Source organism: Hyperolius riggenbachi, chromosome 6, assembly GCF_040937935.1.
Source record: "Hyperolius riggenbachi isolate aHypRig1 chromosome 6, aHypRig1.pri, whole genome shotgun sequence".
NCBI lineage: Eukaryota > Metazoa > Chordata > Amphibia > Anura > Hyperoliidae > Hyperolius > Hyperolius riggenbachi.
In genome coordinates this window covers 60,430,896-60,452,760 of record NC_090651.1, presented here as the reverse complement: position 1 = coordinate 60,452,760, position 21,865 = coordinate 60,430,896, and the positions used below count along the sequence as shown (strand labels likewise).

The 21,865-nt window shown below is 44.7% G+C and overlaps 1 protein-coding gene across 1 annotated transcript in view; it reads left to right on the top strand.

Moving 5' to 3' along the window:
- The window catches only part of HOOK1 (hook microtubule tethering protein 1), a 105,348-nt gene extending 83,959 nt beyond the window's left edge, over positions 1-21,389 (top strand). Inside the window, exons 18-22 of the mRNA XM_068239390.1 lie at positions 456-538; positions 2,683-2,783; positions 10,657-10,758; positions 11,288-11,356; positions 12,891-21,389. Coding sequence (XP_068095491.1) covers positions 456-538; positions 2,683-2,783; positions 10,657-10,758; positions 11,288-11,356; positions 12,891-13,040 — 505 coding nt within the window. The 3' untranslated portion in view covers positions 13,041-21,389. The remainder of the gene's footprint in view (positions 1-455; positions 539-2,682; positions 2,784-10,656; positions 10,759-11,287; positions 11,357-12,890) is intronic.
- Positions 21,390-21,865: the final 476 nt, after the last annotated feature.

Here is a 21,865-nt window from a genome sequence, read left to right as displayed (position 1 = left end):
CATTCAATTTGGCCCTCAAGGGGTTTCCCCACTTTGCATTATGTTTGGCCTACTCAAGACCATCAGGGAAGATATACTGGAGGTGAAGCCCTAGAACACCAGGAAAGCCATATGGGGGAGGAAGGGGGAAAGCACTAAACACTAGGGAACTGGGTGGGGACCACTAGACACCATGGAGCTGTACAAGGAAGGGAGGACCACCATTAGACACCAAGGAACTGTATAGGAGTTGGAGGGGGGCAATTAGACACCAGGGAACATTATAAGCTGACCATTAGACTTTGAGGTTGGCCCAGGGCTAGATCTCCGTGTTCAGTTTCGGCCCACTTTGTATCTGAGTTGGACACCCCTGTGCTAGGCACAGAATGTTACATTGTTATAAATGACTTTCCACCCCATCACTAGTGACACAAGAGCACAAATCTCTGTGTTGTGACCTTTCACATTCTCTGCAGGGAAGAGCTGAAGGAAGTCCACGATGCAATAGAGACCAAGAAAGAGCAACTGGATGATCTCCAGCCCAAAGCTGATGAGAGTGGTGAGTGCTGGTCCTACGCAAGGCCGGATTTATACTTTCTGCCCCCAGGCAAATTGTGCATTACAGCCGGTCAAATTTACAGGTGTTACCTGCTTGTTTCAGGTGTGTGATTCAGACACTTATTTTGCCAGAATGATCAGCGGGACTGTCGGAGAACTGATACTGTATAAAAGGAAATACTGGTAGATATGGCAGTCTCCATATTTCTCTCTTAGTTTAGGGGTAAAGTAGACATAAGCCCAGTTAGTGAGGATACATACTGGTCCAAACAATGCCTTTATTTATACAAAATAAGCAACAATAAAATTAATGATAAACAACCATCTTGTGGGGTACGTATATAATACACAATACCCATAAATATCACATCAAGAAATATGTCTTCCACAGTGACAGGTGTATTAATATGAACAAGGATCATAGTAATAAAGTGCAAAACAGAAAGTGGCCTTCTTAAAACAGAAGGTATTTGTGATTATTCAGGTTGGAGTGAGCTCTGAGGTGTCCCAGAATGCATCACTGCTAAAAAAAACTAAGAACACCTCCAGAACCGCTGGAATGCAATGATGTCAGCTGTCTGCATGTTGGATTAGTTTGGCCATCTGTCGTACATCCGCATTGGCGCCCCATGTGGCTGCCGGCGTTGTAGAAGGTAGTGTGTGTGACATCACGCGCATCACGGGTAAATCATTTTAATGCACAGGGCACCAGGGGTTACATCTAACATTTGGGAGGGACAGCAGCCGGTGGTTTCCTCACTCCTGATATCACACATTGTTCCACCATGCACCCGATTGACTATGTCAGTCCGAGGATTCCCAGCATTCCTGGTTGATAATTTTGACCAATTTCGGCCTTGAATTGGTTGAATAGTTTATCAGTCATGCTTGTGGTGGCACCGATTTCCATTCAATTCGATTTTTATTGAAGAAGATGGTTGATTGGCCCCCAGATTGCTAGATGGCACAGTATATATAAATACTTTAAATAATATATGGCCAACTTAAGAGGCTTACATGAGGTACGGCTGCAGGAAGCCTCATCCAGCTGCGACAGAAGAAACTGGATAATTTCTGTAATAATCCTCACGGAAGCAGCTCAGGATTTTACACCGGATCCAGGACAGGAGAATGCTGAGATTAGGCTGATGGAGGCGGCTTAAGCAGGAAGCTGAATATGCTCAGAGAAATATTATTAACTAGTTCATAGTTACAACAGGGATTTAGATGCATAAGTAGAATATGAGATTATGTTCAGTGTAATCTGTGTGTAGAGTTAGGGGGTCGGCTGGATAAGCTGCAATGCACAATCCACTTACCCTGTGACTTGCCTTTTTCTCAGCTCACAGATGCATAACTGGGTATGTTTCCACTGAAATAGTTTTTTGTGCACACAGGCAAGTTTTGGGGTCATATTTTATAAAAAAAAAAGTGTCAGGCTGTTCCCCGAAATATTTGCCATTATTTCTTCAAAAAGATTTTGGTATCGCCGGATTTATAAAAGTGCCGATTAGCTTAAAACCCGAAGTGGCAGACCTATGGAGGCTGCCATATTTATTACATTTTAATCAATACCGTTTCCCTGCCTCTCCTGCTGGTGTTTGTGGTCAGTAGTTTCTAAATCACACACCTGAAACAACATGCAGATTTTTCTCAGACATCTGATCTGCATGCTTGTTCACAGTTTGTGGCTTAAAGGAGTGATGACTTTTCATATAGTCAGGCTTTATAAATAGGCCTTTTAGAGGACAATTGTAGCAAGAGGGATATGGAGGCTGCCATATGTATTTCCTTTTAAACAATACCAGTTGCCTGACAGCCCTGCCGATCCTCTGCTTCTAATACTTTTAGCCATAGCCCCTGAACAAGCATCCAGCAGATCAGGTGTTTCTGACATTAGATGTTTCCGACTAGGTGCATGGTTGTATCTGGTGTGATCAGACACTACTGCAGCCAAATAGATCAGCAGGGCTGCAGGGCAACTGGTATTGTTAAAAAGGAAATAAAGATGACAGCCTCCATATAACTCTTACTTCAGTTGTCTTTTAAATAATTTAATAAAAATAAAAAATAAATAATACAAAAATAAATTGTCTATATAATAATCTTTAAGGTGATCTATAACACACGATTTTATATTTAAAGTAAAAAGAATCGAGGAGCTGGAAGCGGCGCTGCACAAGAAGGACGAGGACATGAAAGCCATGGAGGATCGTTATAAGATCTATCTGGAAAAAGCCAGAAATGTAAGTCTGTATGGAGGTAACTGTGTGCAGCCTCTATATGTGTAGTGTGGGGAAACTGTGCTGAGCCACGCAGGGTTGTTTGGCTACTGGAGAGCCTTGTGTGGCTTGTTACTAGGCAGAATCATAACTTAGGAATTCACCTCATCCAGTTTAGGTTGCTGGATGGGGTGGGGGACCATTATTTTTACTTCCTGTAAGAAACTATATGTTTCTATCAGCAACAACACACCTTTATTCCGGCACCAGCAACTCATTAGTAAGAGCTACAAACACGACTCTCATCACAGCAAAACAGCATAGGAGATAGAACTCCTTTAGGCATCTTCCAAGTTCCAAAGTGTTTATTCAGTAAACAGATATACAGATACAGTTCGTTACATCTTAGCAAAGCAGATTCTTCTTTAGTAAAGGTGGCCATACACTGGCCCGATTCCTGGCCGTTTCGACAGCAGATTCAATCCTGGGATCGAATCTGCTGCCAATCGTTCGCGGTAAACGCCGCCGACGATCCGATTTCCTCCCAAAATCGGATCGGTCCGTCGATCGCGCCGTGCGGGAAATTACCCTCGATCGCCCGCGGGTAAAGTGCGCGTCGCTAGCAGCGGCCGATCCGATGAAAAATACATTACCTGATGCGGGCTCCCGGGCGTCTTCTCCGCATCTTCTCAGCGCTGCACCCGCTCCATCCCGGCGCTTCCTGGGTCACTGCAGTGACCCAGGAAGTTCAAATAGAGGGCGCTCTATTTGAACTTCCTGGTCACGGAGTGACACAGGAAGCGCCGGGATGGAGCGGGTGCAGCGCTGAGAAGATGCGAAGAAGACGCCCGGGAGCCCGCATCAGGTAATGTATGCGCGGGGGGGGGGCAGGAGCAGCTGAACAGATTGTGATCGGTTTCAGGCTGAAATCGATTCACAATCTGTTTGCAGTAAAGGCAGCCATACGATCCCTATCTGATCAGATTCGATCAGATAGGGATCTGTCAGCTGGTCGATCTGATGGCACATCGACCAGTGTATGGCTGCCTTTAGTCTGTTGTTACAGCTTCTTGATTACCTTCCTGTTGAGTGGTAATCAGGTCATCTTCTGTCTATGCTACGTTACAGCTAACTATCAAGCCCTGAGGCCCATCTAATACATACAGCATACGTTATATCAGATTACATAAATAAAGGAAAGTAATTAGGGTTCCAGTCAGTAGATAGAGAGCTGGAAAGTAAAGCTGGCCATACACTGGCCCGATTTGCGGCCCTTTTCGACAGCAGATTCGATCACTGGGATCGAATTTGCTGCCAATCGTTCGCGCTAAACGCACCCGCCGATCCGATTTCCTCCCGAAATCGGATCGGTCCGTCAATCGCGCCGTGCGGAAAAATACCGTCGATCGCCCACGGGTAGGGAGCGCGTCGCTAGCGGCGGCCGATCCGATCAGGTATACATTACCTGACGCTGGCTCCCGGGCATCTTCTCCGCGCTGCACCGCTCTGTTCCTGCTTCCATCCCAGCGTACATTAACTTCCTGTGTCACTGCAGTGACCAGGAAGTTCAAATAGAGGGCACTCTATTTGAACTTCCTGGTCACGGAGTGACACAGTGTACGCTGGGATGCGGTGCGGGGTGCAGCGCGGAGAAGAGGACCCGGAGCCAGCTTTAGGTAATGTATACGGGGGGGGGGGGGGACAGGCGGCAGGAGCAGCTCAACAGATTGTGATCGGTTTCAGGCTGAAACCGATTCACAATCTGTTTGCAGTAAAGGCAGCCATACGATCCCTCTCTGATCAGATTCGATCAGATAGGGATCTGTCAGCTGGTCGATCTAATGGCAAATCGACCAGTGTATAGCTACCTTTAGTGAGATCCGTTGGCCCATCATGAACCTTAATACTGACCAGGAAAGAGTTAACTGTGTCATCATCTGAACCATCCCCCTAAAACTCTAATTGGTTCAGATCCCTCGTAGGGTAATGACACACACCTACTCAAATAATATTCCAAGTACTTATTTACCCTACATACAAAGAATGTTATGTTTGGTAAATATGGCCTATGTTGATTGTTCCTGTAGTCTATCTGTCTGGGGCAGTGTAGGCCTAAGACCTTGTACTAGAAACATCGTCTCAGTATCTGCTTGCAATCATCTCTTCTGTGAGAAACTCTACTTAAAGGTATACTCTGCGAACAAGCCTTTTACCTAAAACTTAGTCCAGATAACTGAGGCCTACTTAAATTATAACACTTCCCAGCATGATCTAGTGTCCAGAACTGTCAGTAAAGCCTCAAAAACCTGCTAGACAGAACTTGGCTAAGATGAGAATGGAAAGAGGATGTGTGCAGGGCCGAGGCAGAGGCGAGAGAGCCTCAGGGCGCAGTGTACAAGGGGGCGCACAACTCACTCAGCTATCATTCCCATATTGTGTTTGAAGCAGAGAGAAATAAAAAAAGTGACTGCAACCCAGATAAGTAGAGATTAAAGGGTTGGGGGCCCTGGGGCGCCTCTTATGCTAGGAATACACGGGTCGACCCAGCAGCTCGATTAGCCGCCGGATCGACTCCCGCCGTGTCCCCACCGCCGTCCGGATCGATTCCCGCTCGTCCCCGCGGGCGCTTCCTTATCTTCAACTCGACTCCCCGCTATTGTCCGCCGGCAGTGATCGGCTCCCGCCCGGGACCAGCTGCAAGGATGCCGGCGGTGGGCCTTTGTAGTGGGAGAGGAGATCACAACCGACCCCGATGCTGGTGAGCGGCGATCCTGGGGGGCGCCCGCTAGTCCCTCCACGTGGGTGGCCATGCGGCCTCTGGCCACGCCGATCCGGCTCGTACAGCCGATCTCACAGCGTGCCCTGGGTCCCAAAAGCACAGCACCACATCCCTGGATCCCTGGAAGCAGCGGGGATCCATCCCCGCAGAAGGTGGCAGTGCTGTCGGGGAGAAAAGGGAGAAAGGCCGGAGCCCTGTGTGCCCTGGCAACCTCCTTACGGCGCCATCTTGGTGTGTGATCTGGTTTTCTTGTATCCTGTATTGTCATATTGCTGTATGTCACCCCTAAATATTGTCTGTAACCTAAATTATTGTTCAGCGCTGCGTAATATGTTGGCGCTTTATAAATAAATAAATAATAAATAAATCCTGCTAATATAAATGGCATATAAAAAGTAGGAAAACATGTTTTTATTGAATATTATGTCAGGGTTTTATACCGCTTTAAATAATATTGTCAGTAGTGCCGGATGTTCAATTCTCTTTACTTTTGGAACTTGGGTAAGGAGGCTGTTCAAGATCATCTCAGCTGACAATCTAGTGTGTGACGTGCCAGATACAACCAAGCATCCAGGTCTAAGGTTAGGTTTTCACTTGAGCCGGAGCACAAAGGCCCAGAGAGAGTGGACAGTGTGGTGTCAGTTTGTGGTCCTGTTGGTGCCTCGCAGATGTGTTTCAACCATAGGCAATATGGGAAACGCTTCTGCTCTTCCAGAGAAATCGCGGATAGCACAGAAGTGCTTACCACAACTAATCCAACGACAGACGAGTGACAGACTGTTTATAAAATAGGATTTGTTCACTGTCAGTTTTCCGATCCAGTGAGACGGACAAAAAAAAGTCAGTTTTCCGCTGTAAATAAATGAAATAAGGTCAGGCAACTGATAAGATACCTCTCAGCATAACAATCCGTGCCTCAAGGAAGAAAGACAATGTAAATATCCTGTGTAAACAGCCATGTCTCACTGACAGAACTTTTGATATTTAATTTAAGATGCAGTTACAAGGTTTAATGCTGGGAATACACGTTTCGTTTTTGCCTTCGTTTAAACCTTCGTTTCGATTGTGCCTTTTGTCCTTTTCGATCCCGAAATAATCGACCGTACGGTTAATATCACCACCCACGGTTTCGTTTTTTTTTTCGATTCTGATGGTTTCGTTTTTCCAATGATCGAAGGCTGCAAAGAAACGAAACGTAGTACGGGGACGGACGGCATAAACTAATATATAATCGATCTGAACAGCCATCAAGCCTACCTATGGCTCGATTAGATGGATAAAGAGAGATAATATCAAACATGTTCGATCACTAGTCGTTCGTTTTTGGGGTCTATTAATCGAAACTATAATGAGATTATGACTATTTTCATATACGTTTTCAACACTCGATTCGTTTACCGAACGAATCGAAGGCTAAAACGAAGGCAAAAACGAAACGTGTATTCCCAGCATAACCAATGCGTACATTTAAAAACGGTGCAGCAAAATTTTGGTGCAGGGTGGTGCTGAAATGTACATGTAAATCGGCGGCAGCCAAATTTGTGTGTATATATATATATATATATATATATATATATATATATATATATATATATATATATATATATATATATATATATATATATAAATTGCATATGCGTTTTGTATGCATTGTTGTTGTGTTTTATGCTAATCACTAGGAAGTCAACAGGAAGCGGAAATATATCATCAAACTTGTTTTCTAACCACTTTACCACCAAGGGTTTTCCCCTTAAAAAACCAGAGCAATTTTCACCTCTCAGCGCTCCTTCCATTCATTCGCCTATAACTTTATTACTACTTATCACAATGAAACATTTCTATATCTTGTTTTTTTTCGCCACCAATTAGGCTTTCTTTGGGGGGGTACTTTTTTTACTAAGAATTATTTTATTCTAAATGTGTTTTAACAGGAAAAAAAAATCATTATTTTAAAATAATGCCACCGTAATTAAAACCCACATAATTAAAACCCACACATTTTATTTGCCCATTTGTCCCGTACATTGCAACGTTTAAAATTTTTCCTTAGTACTAATATTTTATTTGGAAATAAAGGTGCAGTTTTTTCAGTTTTGAGTCCATCACTAATTTCAAGCCCATAATTTATAAAATAACAGTAATATAACATCTTGACATACATATTAAAGTTCAAAAGTCCACTGGGGAATTGCACACCACCTCAGAGGTGCTGGATTAGCATATTCGTACAAAGAAGATCCAGAGAATCCGCACACTCTTGATGAACCTAGTTCAATGTTTTAATTCCAAAAAAGTGACACATGCCATTCCATAAACCAACGATTCGTTTCGGGGCCCCGTGGGGTCCCCTTTGTCAAGGTAACAAAACACAGTTCAGTCCCTAAGGCTATTTATGTATTTTTTTTAATTGTGCATATATATTATATATTTTAGGGAGAACGATAGGGGAGTATGGGAGGTAAGGGGTTAATTTTAAATGTTAAAATAAGTCTGTTTAAAGGTTTTAGATGTAGTTTTACTATTAGGCCACAAGATGTCCTAACACATAACTTCCCTATGTGTAGTATTGGCTTGCTTTTGTGAATGGCGGAGCCGTCTCATGGATGGCAGCGGTCAGGGCCGCCATCAGAAATTTTGGGGCCCCTCACAAATTATCAGTCTGCCCCCCCCCCCCCCCCCCCAAACTGAGAAATGTGCGTAGCCATTACATGTTGGCAGAGCTAGTTGGAGGCTTGCTGTCCACAAATTAATCACGAATAACCACGGTGGATACTCGTGATTCAAGTTAGCTCTAATTGCCACAGCTGAGCGGCTAGATGCGGCGGGGTTAATTACCCAGAACGCCGCTCTCCGCCCAGCGTTTCAACGAGGTGCAAGTGTCCGAATGGACGCTTTGCAAGCCTCGATATCGAGCACTTCCTCCTTCAAGCCGGAAGGAGGAAGTGCTCCATCATTTTTTTAGAACCTCCCAGTTTTATTTTCTGTTTAAAAAAGCTAAAAAAGTAGGTTTAATGCTATTGTCTCATATGGTAATGATTCAGCTTTTCCCATAGTCTCGCAGTTAGCAATCATGTGACCCCCAACAAGACAAATTCAGCAAACATGAGGACCCCAACAAACCATGAGGCCCCCAACAAGACAAATTCAGCAATCATGAGGCCCCAACAAATCATGAGGCTCCCAACAAATCATGAGGCCCCCAACAAGACAAATTCAGCAATCTTGAGGCTCCCAACAAATCATGAGGCCCCCAACAAGTAAAAATTCAATCATTAGGCCCCAAACAAGACAAATTCAGCAGTCATGAGGCACATAAATAGACAGCATTTCACATAAATAGGCAGAATGCCCCCTTATTATGGTAGACACCTCTCACCTGGATTCTGACAGGGACCCCCAGGTTAGGTAGTGAGTGAGTGACAGGGAGCCCCTTTAGGGAGTGAGTGACAGGGAGCCCCTTTAGGGAGTGAGTGAGTGACAGGGAGCCCCTTTAGGGAGTGAGTGAGTGAGTGAGTGACAGGGAGCCCCTTTAGGGAGTGAGTGAGTGAGTGACAGGGAGCCCCTTTAGGGAGTGAGTGAGTGAGTGACAGGGAGCCCCTTTAGGGAGTGAGTGAGTGACAGGGAGCCCCTTTAGGGAGTGAGTGAGTGACAGGGAGCCCCTTTAGGGAGTGAGTGAGTGACAGGGAGCCCCTTTAGGCAGTGAGTTCCAGGGAGCCCCTTTAGCTAGTGAGTGAGTGCCAGGGAGCCCCTTTAACTAGTGAGTGAGTGACAGGGAGCACCTTTAGCTAGTGAGTGAGTGACAGGGAGCCCCTTTAGCTAGTGAGTGAGTGACAGGGAGGCCCTTTAGGGAGTGAGTGAGTGACAGGGAGGCCCTTTAGGGAGTGAGTGAGTGACAGGCCCTTTAGGGAGTGAGTGAGTGACAGTGAGGCCCTTTAGCTAGTAAGTGAGTGACAGGGAGCCCCTTTAGCTAGTGAGTGAGTGACAGGGAGGCCCTTTAGGGAGTGAGTGAGTGAGTGACAGTGAGGCCCTTTAGGTAGTGAGTGACAGGGAGCCCCTTTAGCTAGTGAGTGAGTGACAGGGAGCCCCTTTAGCTAGTGAGTGAGTGACAGGGAGGCCCTTTAGGGAGTGAGTGAGTGAGTGACAGGGAGCCCCTTTAGCTAGTGAGTGAGTGACAGGGAGGCCCTTTAGCTAGTGAGTGAGTGACAGGGAGGCCCTTTAGCGAGTGAGTGAGTGACAGGGAGGCCCTTTAGCTAGTGAGTGAGTGACAGGGAGGCCCTTTAGCTAGTGAGTGAGTGAGTGACAGGGAGGCCCCCCCCCCCCAGCCGCCGCCGCTGCTTCCCCTACCTTGCCAGGCTGCCAGCAGTGTCAGACCTCAAGATCAGCGGCGACCCGACCAGTAAGAGCGGGCGCTGGACGCACCCGCTCTATATGCGGAAGTAACGTCACTTCCGCATATCAGTGCGGGCGCTGGGTCCTAGCGCCCGCACTATTGTCGCCGCCTGATCGGGGTCTGATGGGCGGCGGAGGCGGCTAGAGGGAGGGAGCAGCGGCCAGGGGATGTTTAGCGGTGGCCGGGCGGCACCCGCCAGGGCCGCGGCGGGGACGGGGCCCCCCTGCAGGTCCGGGGCCCGTGACGGGAGTCACGGATGTCCCCCCCTGATGGCGGGCCTGGCAGCGGTCATTCACACGGGGACTTAGAACAATGAATGGGAACTGTGTTCCCATTCATTGATCTACTGGCTAACAATCGGCAGCAGTAACGAGCGTGGCGGGGGGGAGCGGGAGCGCGCGTCTGGGAGGGACGTAGTAGCTACGTCCCTGCAAGGAGATATGGAATTTTGCAGGGACGTAGTTACTTGTCCCGGGGGAAGGGAAGTGGTTAAAAAAATGCACTAAAACACAATACCTCTTCATTACCATTGACATTCATTATGTGCGTTTTAGATGCATTTTGGAAAAATATGCAACAAGTCCATTGCAGAACACAAACCTGCATTTTTTCCATGCAGCCCATTGACTTACATTATATGCGTTTTCTGCAACGCTAGCGTTTCTGCCTAGTGTGTTCCTACCCTGAAGCTTCTCCATTGTAACAATATCACACCGGTTCCTCTGCAGGTAATAAAGACGTTGGACCCCAAGCTGAACCCGGCATCGGCGGAGATCATGTTACTAAGGAAACAGCTGACGGAGAAGGACCGCAGGATTGAAATGCTGGAGGTAAGAGGATATATTGGAGCATTAGAGGGATCTGCACGTTGTGGATGGGATCTTACAGGATTGTGGGGCCATTTCTGTAAAACAAATATATAAAAAATGTTGGCTGTCTATTTGTTGCAGATGTAATTCAATAACTGCGGCCAATAAAACAGACAGCCAGTGGAGTCAGACTGATGTGTATATTCATACGGAGTCAGTAGGGCACATGGATCAGACAGTGCAAGGAAGCTTGGAGAAACATGCTGCAAAAATGGAACAGCTGCCTAGATTGAGGATTCTGATTGGTTGCTTTGAGCAACTGCTCTAGTACTACACGTATCTAGCAACAGTTTTGCTACACTTTTTCTGGCACTCGTCTTGATAAATCTGCCCCACTGAATGGGAAATTATTACAGGCAGGGGATGAGCACAATGACGAAGCTGGTAGCATTTTGAAAAGTAATTAAATAAGAACACCTTCCGTGCTTTGGGTGGACTTCAAATATTTGTTTCATTTCCTGCATGGTAACGTCTACATTCTCTTATACAGGGCGACTGTCGGCAGGCAAAATTACGTGAAATTGAGGAGAAGCTCATCGTAACGGCCTGGTACAACAAGGTATGCTGGAAAATAAGATTTTTACTGTCCGGTCTAATGGGTAGTTCACTAGTAGGGATGATCAATGAGATGCAAGTCATTCTGAGTTGATACAGGATTATGCAAATTCTGGATGCAAATATATGTGGCTTGAAAATGGACCCAATCAGTTTAAACTTTGGTGGGAGTCATTTGGTCCATTTTCAAGCTGTATCAACCCAGAATTATTTGCATCTTATTGATCATCCCTATTCACTAGAGCTGATATTCTGCGATTTGCAGCTGATGTATTCAAATATCCAATCATATCAACAAAACTCTCACTCTTTTCAAGCCAGCAACTGATACAAGAAATGGAGACCTAAGGGCCCATTCACATTTAAAAAGCGTAAGTGGTTTTAGCGCGGTAAAATCACTGTACACTTCCGAGATTCGACGATCGCAATCAGCGCTTGTAAACATGTAAAACAAAGAACCGAGAGCCCAATATAGTGTATGCACTGGAATTGGTGAATTGAAAAAATAGTGTAAGTGTTATACTCACAAACCAGGGTTACCGCCAAGGTAACCACTGTATAGGCAGGTGGGGAGAACAAGCCTGTCCCCACTCAGGATTAAAACGTCGCTCTCTGTGGATAGAAGGAAAAATTAGGGTATGTCACCCTTCCACCAAGGGTGGATTCTTGATGCGTAGAAAAGTACAGAGGAGCCAGTAGGATAAAACACACTAAAATGTTTAAAATTTTCGGGAAGCGGTGGTGGACCAGCAAACCCCAAACACAGACAATGGTACTGGCGATTATGGTCAAAAACAATTTATTCACATACTACTAGTACAAGTTGCAACGCGTTTCGCAGGCAAAATCCTGCTTTATCAGGCAGTAAATAACCGGAGCAAACAACAGCACGGAGTCCGAACGGAGCTTGGCACCTCTTTGTTTTTGACCATAATCGACAGTACCATTGTCTGTTTTTGGGGTTTGCTGGTCCACCACCGCTTCCCGAAAATTTTAAACATTTTTGTGTGTTTTATCCTACTGGCGCCTCTGTACTTTTCTAGCGCTTGTAAAAGCACTGTACAGCGATTGCTAACACTGTTTTGCAATTGCCGTTAATCGCAAAACGCCTGTGATCGGCAGGATTTTGCGGCAGTGAGATCACTGCCATTAGGTTGCATTTGCGCTAGCGCTTTAAAAACGACTAGCGGGAATCACCTGCTAATCACCCTAGAGAGAATGGGCCCTAACTCTGTACCGTTGCCATAGCGGGCGGGATCGCCCTAGAGAGAACAGGCCCTAACTCTGTACCGTTGCCATAGCGGGCGGGATCGCCCTAGAGAGAACAGGCCCTAACTCTGTACCGTTGCCATAGCGGGCGGGATCGCCCTAGAGAGAACAGGCCCTAACTCTGTACCGTTGCCATAGTTGCAAAAAAATGTAATTCAAATTTGCTTTTGGTGAACAATCCTAATCATAAAGCAACAGTGTGCCCATATGTTGGCGGCTGTAAGGTGCAGGGTAGATGCAGTGCAACTGACATGACTCTGTCTCTGCAGAACATCGAGCACCAGAAGCTGGCGATGGAATCCCGCCTGGCAGGACGAGGAGGGAAGGATTCAGGACGATCATTCCTGGCCCAGCAGCGCCACGTTACCAATTCCCGGAGGAACGTTTCCGTCTCTGTGCATTCCGCCACTCCCAACTAAAGCGCGGCTGATCCGCAAACACTGAAGTGCACTTACAAAGTATTTTCTACTCCCCGAATAGTGTGTCCAGAATGAACTAGAAGGCGATGCAGGTCATCAGCTCACGTCGCTCCCTTGTGGGCCCGTCATTGTAGAACACTAGGTGGCATTCCACATCCCGCCTACTTGAAACCTAGTTTGCGTTTTATTTTTGTTTATACTTAGAGGATTTCCTAAAAAAAAAAGGAATGATACTGTATATTTATGTCATGAGGTGCGTTATCTATGAGAATGGAGAAATTATTGTATATCCACTCCTTTTAGTTTTAGAAGAAAAGTTTTAAAGGTTTGTTCCTCCTACACTGTGAAGTGGACCAGTTGGAAGTCGTGATAACGCAGCTGATCCATTCACTATAAGCTTGTTGACATTGTTCTCCATGTAATGTCACTAATAGGGAGCAGCTAAAGTTTCACAGGATAACCCCACATTCCTGTCACGTGACCACACCCACATAATATCTCTGCTCCTTTCTGTGGGCGGGGTCAGCTGTTCATAAGAAAAGACTGGCTGGAGTACCATAACCGCTCCCCTCTTGCTTCTTCCTGCGGGTGATGATAGGAAAGGGGGAGGAGTTTGGCTAGACTGAAAAGCAGTCTATGATTTGTCCAAACTTTGGAAACCCAGTCAGCCAGGAAGTAATGAATATGCAAAAGTGGTTCATGTGTAATGCACAACGTTTTATGGATTTCAGGTATGCAATATGCATTAAGAAAACACAAGCCTGAACTAGGATTTTAAAGTTCCTTTTTTACTTGGTGCATGTATTGCGTTGCAGAGCGATTTAAAGCAATCGCACAGCAGCCAAAAAGATGCACCGCGTGTTGTAGTTGGGGTGCGACCTAAGAAGAAAAATTAATATGGAACTTCAGGTGCACTTCTGGGACTACTGTGGGCGTCACACAGTAACGCATTGCAGCTTGTGTGTTATTCGGAGCCCTTCCATAGCATAGCACCGCACGCAGTGTGTCGTGTTCCATTGACTTCAGTGGCCACTGCGACGAGCTGTGACGGGGGAGAGTACCGCAACGCAACTCACTGTGTTAGATATAAAAGGACCCTAAAGGAAATGTGTGCAGTTTTTTGGGGTTTTTTTTTTTAGATTTTGTTTTTATAAGTTTAACATTCAAAGCCCATTTCTACAATTGTTTTTATTTTTTTGCTAACCACTCCCCCATAATTAACTTAATGCTACGCCCCCACTTTCCAACATACCTTGCCCTTTCTTTGTAGCACGGATATGCCTAGGCATATACTCTTAGACATGGTATCTGTGCATGTGAAAAGCAAAAAGTATTTTCTAATGTTGCCCATACACGATACAATGAAAACTTTCGATTTTCCAATATATTCGATCTAAATAATCAAATGAAAGTTGAAAATATTTTTTGATCCAGAAGTTCGAATGTTTATCCCGTTTTTTTCTAGAAAAATCTGATCGGACATGCTGGAAAAATCTTTGTATTCAATCTAACGGAATAATCAAACTAAATTATCAAAACGAAAGAAAAAATGAAAAATTGTGCCATATATGGGCACCTTAAGTCCTGCCACACTCCAATTTTTTTTTTTAATATGCGGGGCTAGATAGAGAGTTGGAACAGCGGGTCAGAGGTTCCAGCTCAAATGAGGGTTGATCTCTACAGTGGTCAGCTGCATTTTACTTCTATTTTTTCCCTGATGATTTCTCTTTCCGTGAAAAAATATTTTAGCTAGAAGTTGACCCAATTTTCCAATAAACAGTGGACAAATGGAAGTGTCTTCTCTAGCGAGCTAACTAGCGAGGTGATAGAATATTGGTTCAGGGTACGAAGCAGCCATCACAGTGTTTTAAAAAAATTCACGTTTTAATCTAAAAATGACTTCTATTTTTGTGACTTTTAATTAAGGTCAACACAAGGATTTGTGTATATAAGTATTTTGTCTAAGCAAATTGTTATGTGAATATTAGAGATGGATATTTTTTGTGTTAGACAAGTTGTTGATAATCACAGTTGGTTCTTTCAGTTAAAAATAGGGTACCTTGATGTGTGTATTTTTTAACTTAAAAAATGGGGTATATGGCGTATGGAGGGACAGTCTGTACATGACGTAAAGATCCCCTTCTTGTTGAGTTCAGGGGAAGATCGCGCTCTCGGGTCTGCCCAGCACTTACACTCAGTCCTCTTAGCGAAGATGGGACTTTACACAATGTAATGTCAGATTAGAAAGAAAAAGATTTTATTTATTGATTTAGAGGTGATAAATGCCTTTTTTTGTCATTATAAGTTTCTGATTTTATACAAGCATTCTCAAACCTGCTTTCTCCAGTTTTTAGAGTGGAATTTGCAGCAGTGAAAAAACAAGGTTTTGCTCTGCAACCGGCGCCAGCATTGGCCATAATAGGAGTTACGGCTATAGCGGAGCTCAGTAAGTAATTTGGGTGCTGTCAAAAGACGGCACACAAATTACTACAGAAATGCTGCAATTCGGCTGCCAGCAAAAGCTGGAAGCCGAATTAGATCTTTCCCCACTATCCACGTGGACCTGGAGGGGGAATAGTAATTACCGCCACAGGGACTTGTGCAGGAGCAGCGTAAGCCATATAGTGGCGGCTGATTCATAGGTATGCCTTGCTCTGACATCTCATAGGAGCTCAGAAAGGCAGGGATCACACTTGTGCAGCTGCGCTTTGCCAGAAAGTAAAATGACATGTAATACATTTTTTATGGGGCCGCTGCATTTTCAGAAGGCGTCTGCGATTCTAAATAGCATTGTGATTTTTCATTGTAATCACTGGCTTCTATAAATAAAAAAAACACACACACGGCAAAACACTTGTGGGGATTTGTCTGTGATTGCCACAGGCACAAATGTGATCCATCCCTGAGAGCCTGTTTCCACTACTTCTGAATTCCCATCATATCCCTGTATGTTCAGTCAATAGACTTGCCGTCCAAATTGCATGTCGGTACGATTCAGACAGCGTGCTGCAGTATTGATCAGCACGCACCCAAATGCCTATAGGCATGCATGGTATGGCTATAGCAGTGCGGCTGCAGACTCTCACAAAAGCTCAGGTCCTGCGTCCGATCCAGAAATGGCACCCTAGTGGAAACCAGCCTTAAGACCTTAGCAATGGCTGTATTGAAGGTGATCTCCACCCAAAACTGCAATGTCTGTTTTGTGTTGGATATTAATTTTTTGTTTTGTTTTTTAGAAGTAACATAAATGGACTCTGCCTTTATTGCTTTTCTATTTTAAAACAATGAAATGTTTCTGGCCCTCTATTGCAATAAACTGAGGCATTTAAGAGCAATTGAAGTGAGAGGGATATGGTGGCTGCCATATTTATTTCCTTTAAAGCAATACCGGTTGCCTGGTTATCCTGCTGATCCTCCTCTTCTTCTTATGCTTTTAGACATAGACCCTGAACAAGCATGCAGCAGATCAGGTGTTTCTGAGATTTGCTGCATGTTTGCTTCTAGTGTTATTCAGACACTACAGCAGCTAAATAAACTAACAGGGCTGCCAGGCAACTGGTATTGTTTATAAGGAAATAAATGTGTCTACCTCCACATTCTTCTCACTTCAGTTGTCCTTTAAGCTTCAGCACTCCTTAACTTATCTATACAGAATGCATCCAGTGACTGCAAGGTTACATTGCATGGCTGTTCTCTAAGCTGTGGCTCTCTGTAAGGCCTAGAGCACACCAGAGCGTTTCCGCTGCGGTTTGCGATCCGCTTGCGGGTGCGGATCCGCTAGGGTAATGTATTTCAATGGGCTAGTGCACACCAGAGCGGGAGGCGTTTTGCAGAAACGCATACTCATGGGCTGCTGCAGATTTTGGATTGCTGATGCGTTTCTGCCTCAATGTTAAGTATAGGAAAAACGCAAACCGCTCTGAAAAACGGCACTTCAGAGCGGTTTGCCAGGCGTTTTTTGTTACAGTAGCTGTTCAGTAACAGCTTTACTGTAACAATACATGAAATCTACTACACCAAAAACGCTTCACAAAACCGCAAAATGCTAGCTGAAACGCTACAGAAAAAGAAGAAAAAGCGTTTCAAAATCCGCTAGCATTTTGCGGATCTGCTAGCGGTTTTTGGTGTGCACCAGGCCTGTCTGTATCTTATTATTGCCCTCCAGCAGATCTTGCTTTCAGTGTGGGTTGCACGCAATCTACACAAAACTTCTACCAAGTCAACTAAGCGCTTAGGTAGCCATTGCATCTGCTCCTTGTGCCAGCAGCTGTTGCAGAGCATTCCTCTCATCCCCCTATCTCCAGCCTCTCTCCACAAATGTATAGTCCACAGGCGAGCCAATGGCCGTACACAGCTCTATGGACTGGAACCCACTAAGAATCCCTGAAGCGCTGTGTGCAGCAATTCCTAGTGCAATTGTGCTCGCAATCCACTGACGCTTAGAAGCGCTGTACAGTAAACGGTACGTTGCTTTCGATTACTGATTCACGGTTTTTATTTTTAAACAACTTGATTATACTTACCAGGTGTCCAACTTTCGTCCGTAGCACCGCCCCCTAAAGGGAGAGGTTGTAGATGCTTCTCTATGACCAATCAGAGAAGCGCCTGTGACCCATTACTTTAGGGGGAGGGGCTACGGAAGGCAGCAAGAAATCTGCACATCTGGTGAGTATTTTAAAGTCTATTAAAATTGTAATCGCCCGGCCCCCCAAATCGTAGCTTTGAAAAGCGATTTTGCATCGCTTATATACTTTAGCATTGAGCGAGGTACACGCCCAGAATGCTACATGTCCTGAGATTGTGATTACCCCTGATTGCAGTCGCACTAGTGGGTTCCCCACCACACACTTTCATTGGCAAAGCATTTTTGGGAATCATCGGCGATCCCAAAACGCTGCCAAAATCGGCCTAGCGGGTTCCAGCCCTAAGCCTATTAATAATGATGCGCACCTGACATAAGAGCCGCCTTTTTCTTGGAGGCCGAGATTTACCAGGCAAAACGTGGGTACAGCATTTCAACAAAGACCTGATTGCAAATTCTTTTTTCTCTTGCATATTGATTGATCCAGTCCCAATCTGTAACTGATCAGTCAGGAAAGCCACACGAACGTACATGCGTATGATGATGCTTCCCATGGCAGATTTGCACGCAAGTTAGAAAAACGAGCATCTAGTTGACCAGCTGTATAGAATGCTCTACCGATTATCAAACAGTGTGATCCTTTGGGAGGATCAGGAGTACGGAGGGTCAATGAGATGCAAATAGTTTCGAGTTGATGCAGGAGTGCGAAAAGTTTGTATGCAGTTTTAAACTGGACCAATCAAACATCACCTTGATGGGATTCAGTAGGTCCATTTTGAAACTGCATCAATTTGCATGCATGGTTTGCATAATCCTCTAGCAATTATTTGCATCTCACTGACCATCCTTATTTGTCAGCCAGTGAAAAAGAATATGAGGAAAATAAGCCATTTGACTGAACCTGCAAGCACCATGTGATGACTGCCGGTTTATTACACCACTCAAATATTCATCTATGTCTTCCGTCTAAAGGTGGCCACACACCGTCCAATTTTTTACCCTTATTTCTTTTAAATGGACCAGTTTTATAGACTGAACATTTCTAAGGGAGATTTGATCACTTTAACATTTCCACCATACCCAATCAAATGTTTATGAGATAGAGCCCTCTACACACATGCAATTTTGGCCAATTTTACCACTTGCATGTAGTAATCTGCTCATTGTATTCAGGATCACTTGGCCCTCATACTACATGGAGGTGGTAAAATTGGTCAGTGATTGGCCAATCAAAATTGGATGTGTGTATGCACTTTAGGTGGACAAAATTGATTGAGATTCATTGATTGAAAAGAAAGTTCAATTTGGTATTTCAATTATACCAAAATAATGATATATATTATTTACTAAAGAAACCAAAGAAAAAAAGAAATTATTTGGTTGTATGGGGTGCTGCCTCCTTCACTATACACTTCGGCCTAACCTCCCTGACAATATGCAGATGCGGTGGCTGCGTCCGCGGGAGGGATTTTTTTTTAAATTGAAGTGTTTTGTTAATGTTAGCTAGCACTAGGCTAGCTGACTGTGGCCCCCAAGTCCCCCGACACCAGTCTAACCCCCCCCCCCCCCCCCCCGATCGCCGCCAGCAACACTCACCCGTCAGCGATCCCGCGAGAGCTGCAGCTTCCCAATTTGCTTCACTTGTCGCTATGGCAACGATCAGACATGACGTCATAGACGTCATGCGCAGTTCCGATCCTCCCCATAGCGAAGCCGGGTGCTGATTGGGAGGCTGCGTTATCGCGGGATCCCTGGGGGTTATGTATACCGGTGGTGATCAGAGGGAACCGGAGGCGCTTGGGGGACATGGTTAGCTAGCCAAGTGCTAGCTTAACCACATAAAGCCATTTTATTACAAAATATCCTCCTGGGGCCATGCGATCCCCTGCGGCGGCTAGCCCGACACTGTGTCGGGCTTACCGCCAGGGAGGTTAATTTGATTGGTCCATTTTCAAGCTGCATAGATTTGCATCTCATTGGCATCCCTACTGATGTGTAGTTATGGTTAGTCAATGAGATGCAAATAATTGACGCAACGTTTTGTGCTAATCTTATGCAGCTTGAAAATTGACCAATTATATGTCACATCAGTGATATTTGATTGGGCCATTTTCAAGCTGCATTAATTTGCAAATGTTATTGACTATGCCTAATGCTGATAAGTTTATACACTATTTTGGCCAGTGGATCAACACATCCAGGTATACTGGCATTTCTTGATTTCTTCCTGAATGCTGCTTGTCATTTTTTTATGGAAAATGTGCTATTTCTCCGTGTACTTTCTGTTCATATTCACGCAGGTCCGATTTCAGATGCTGAATATTGTACTGTAGTTATGGTGACCATTATCTCCATGGTGATCCGTGCACAGAGGCATCAGGATAAAGCACAGCAAACAAGCACCACTTTACTATGGAGTCATTATAGCTGAATTGTCCACCATAGATACCTTTTATTTAGGTGTGTTTGCCAGTGATTTGATGGCTTTTTCTTGTAAAGTCTACAGGCATGTGGATTGTCAGTTAAGATTTTAAAATGGCCACAATGCAACAGTATGATTGCCTGTGCTGGCTGCAGACTCAATGGCAGACATTTTGTGACCTTCAGAATTGGTAAAACCGGGATGCCGCCTTAGTAGGATTACTATTAAGGTTGGTCAGTAACATGCACATAATTCCAAAATGATGCAGGATTATGCATATTCTGTATGCAGCTTAAAAATGGACCAAATTCCACCTTGGCAGGATTTGATTGGTCCACTTTGAAGATGCATATATTTGCATAATCCTGCATCGTCTCAGAATTATTTGCCATCATTGACCATCCCTAGTCACCATTAGATAGACTGGTGCACTGGCAAAATGTCTCTCTCCATAGGAAGATGCATGTCAACCTATCCAACCCATCTCTTGTTTTGTTTTGTTATTTTACTTGTCTATAATTTAAAAAACAAAAGTATTAATGTATTTTTACACAATGCTGGAAATTTAACACTGTAATTTTTGGGTTGTTCGCTCTCTGGAATATATTTGCATTCACTTGAAATAGAACTTTTAAAATAAAAAAAAGGTGGTGTCATTTATTAAGAATTGAACAAGGCGTGTACATTTAGGGCCCTTTTCCACTAGCAATCGCTAGTGTTCGCGCTAAACGCTAGCGATTGTGATTCAGCAAAGTTCTCGGCGATTGCGTTCATGATTTTGCATTGCACTGCATAACAAAGTTGCGACAAAAATCGTTCCGCGGTGCGATCGCACTTGAGTAAGAAACGAAACGCGTTAGTGGAAATTAATGCAATTCCTATGTTAAAATGCAAACTGTAGCGATTTGAAAATCACTAGCGATTTGCGATTTTGCGATTCAGCTTGGCAATCGCCGCTAGTGGAAAAGGGCCCTCATACTGTATCAGTTGCAAAGGAATTTGGGTGCAAAATCTGATGAATATACTGTTACCGATATTAAGCTACTGTTTGTGCTGATTTTTTTTTTTTTTTGTGTGTGTGTGTTAGTGATTGGCTTCTCAACAGAATCATCTCTTTTGTTTTGATTGGCCAATTTTACCACCTCTATGTAGTATGAGGACAACAGATTTTGAGTGCTAAAGATGGCAATACATCAGGCGACTTGACGGCCGATCGACCATCCGATTCGGTTATTATAATCGGATGAAAACAAAAATGAATGAAAACAATACAACCAATTTCAGGCCAAAATTGCTTGCATTAACCGTTCGGACATGCTGCAAGATATAGGGCCGACTTGCTCGATTGGTTGCGCGGCGGTAACAGTAAGCAATATCGGGATGAGCAACAAATGCAACAAAGCCCCCAACGCTGTCTCCCTAATGTTAAATGTGCACCCCAGTGCACTCTATACATTACCTGTACATGGCCGCCACTTGCTCTGGGCTCCCTCCACTGTCGCGCCCCATCTGGTTGCCTAGTAACTTGGGGGCGTGTGTTATGTCACACACGCACACTTACTAGGCAACCACGTGCGGCGTTCATGTATGGACAGTGGAGGGAGCCCGGAGCAAGTGGCAGCCGTGGACAGGTAATATATAGAGTGCACATTAAACATTAGAGGGATAGCGTTGGGTCGGAAAGATGACAGATGCTGCGTCACAAGGCAGATCACTGATCGATTTCAGCATGAAATTGATCAGGAATCAGCCTGTGGTGTATGGGCAGGCGACGGATCTTTCTCTAATCAGATTCAATTAGTGAGTCATTTGTCTCTTGGT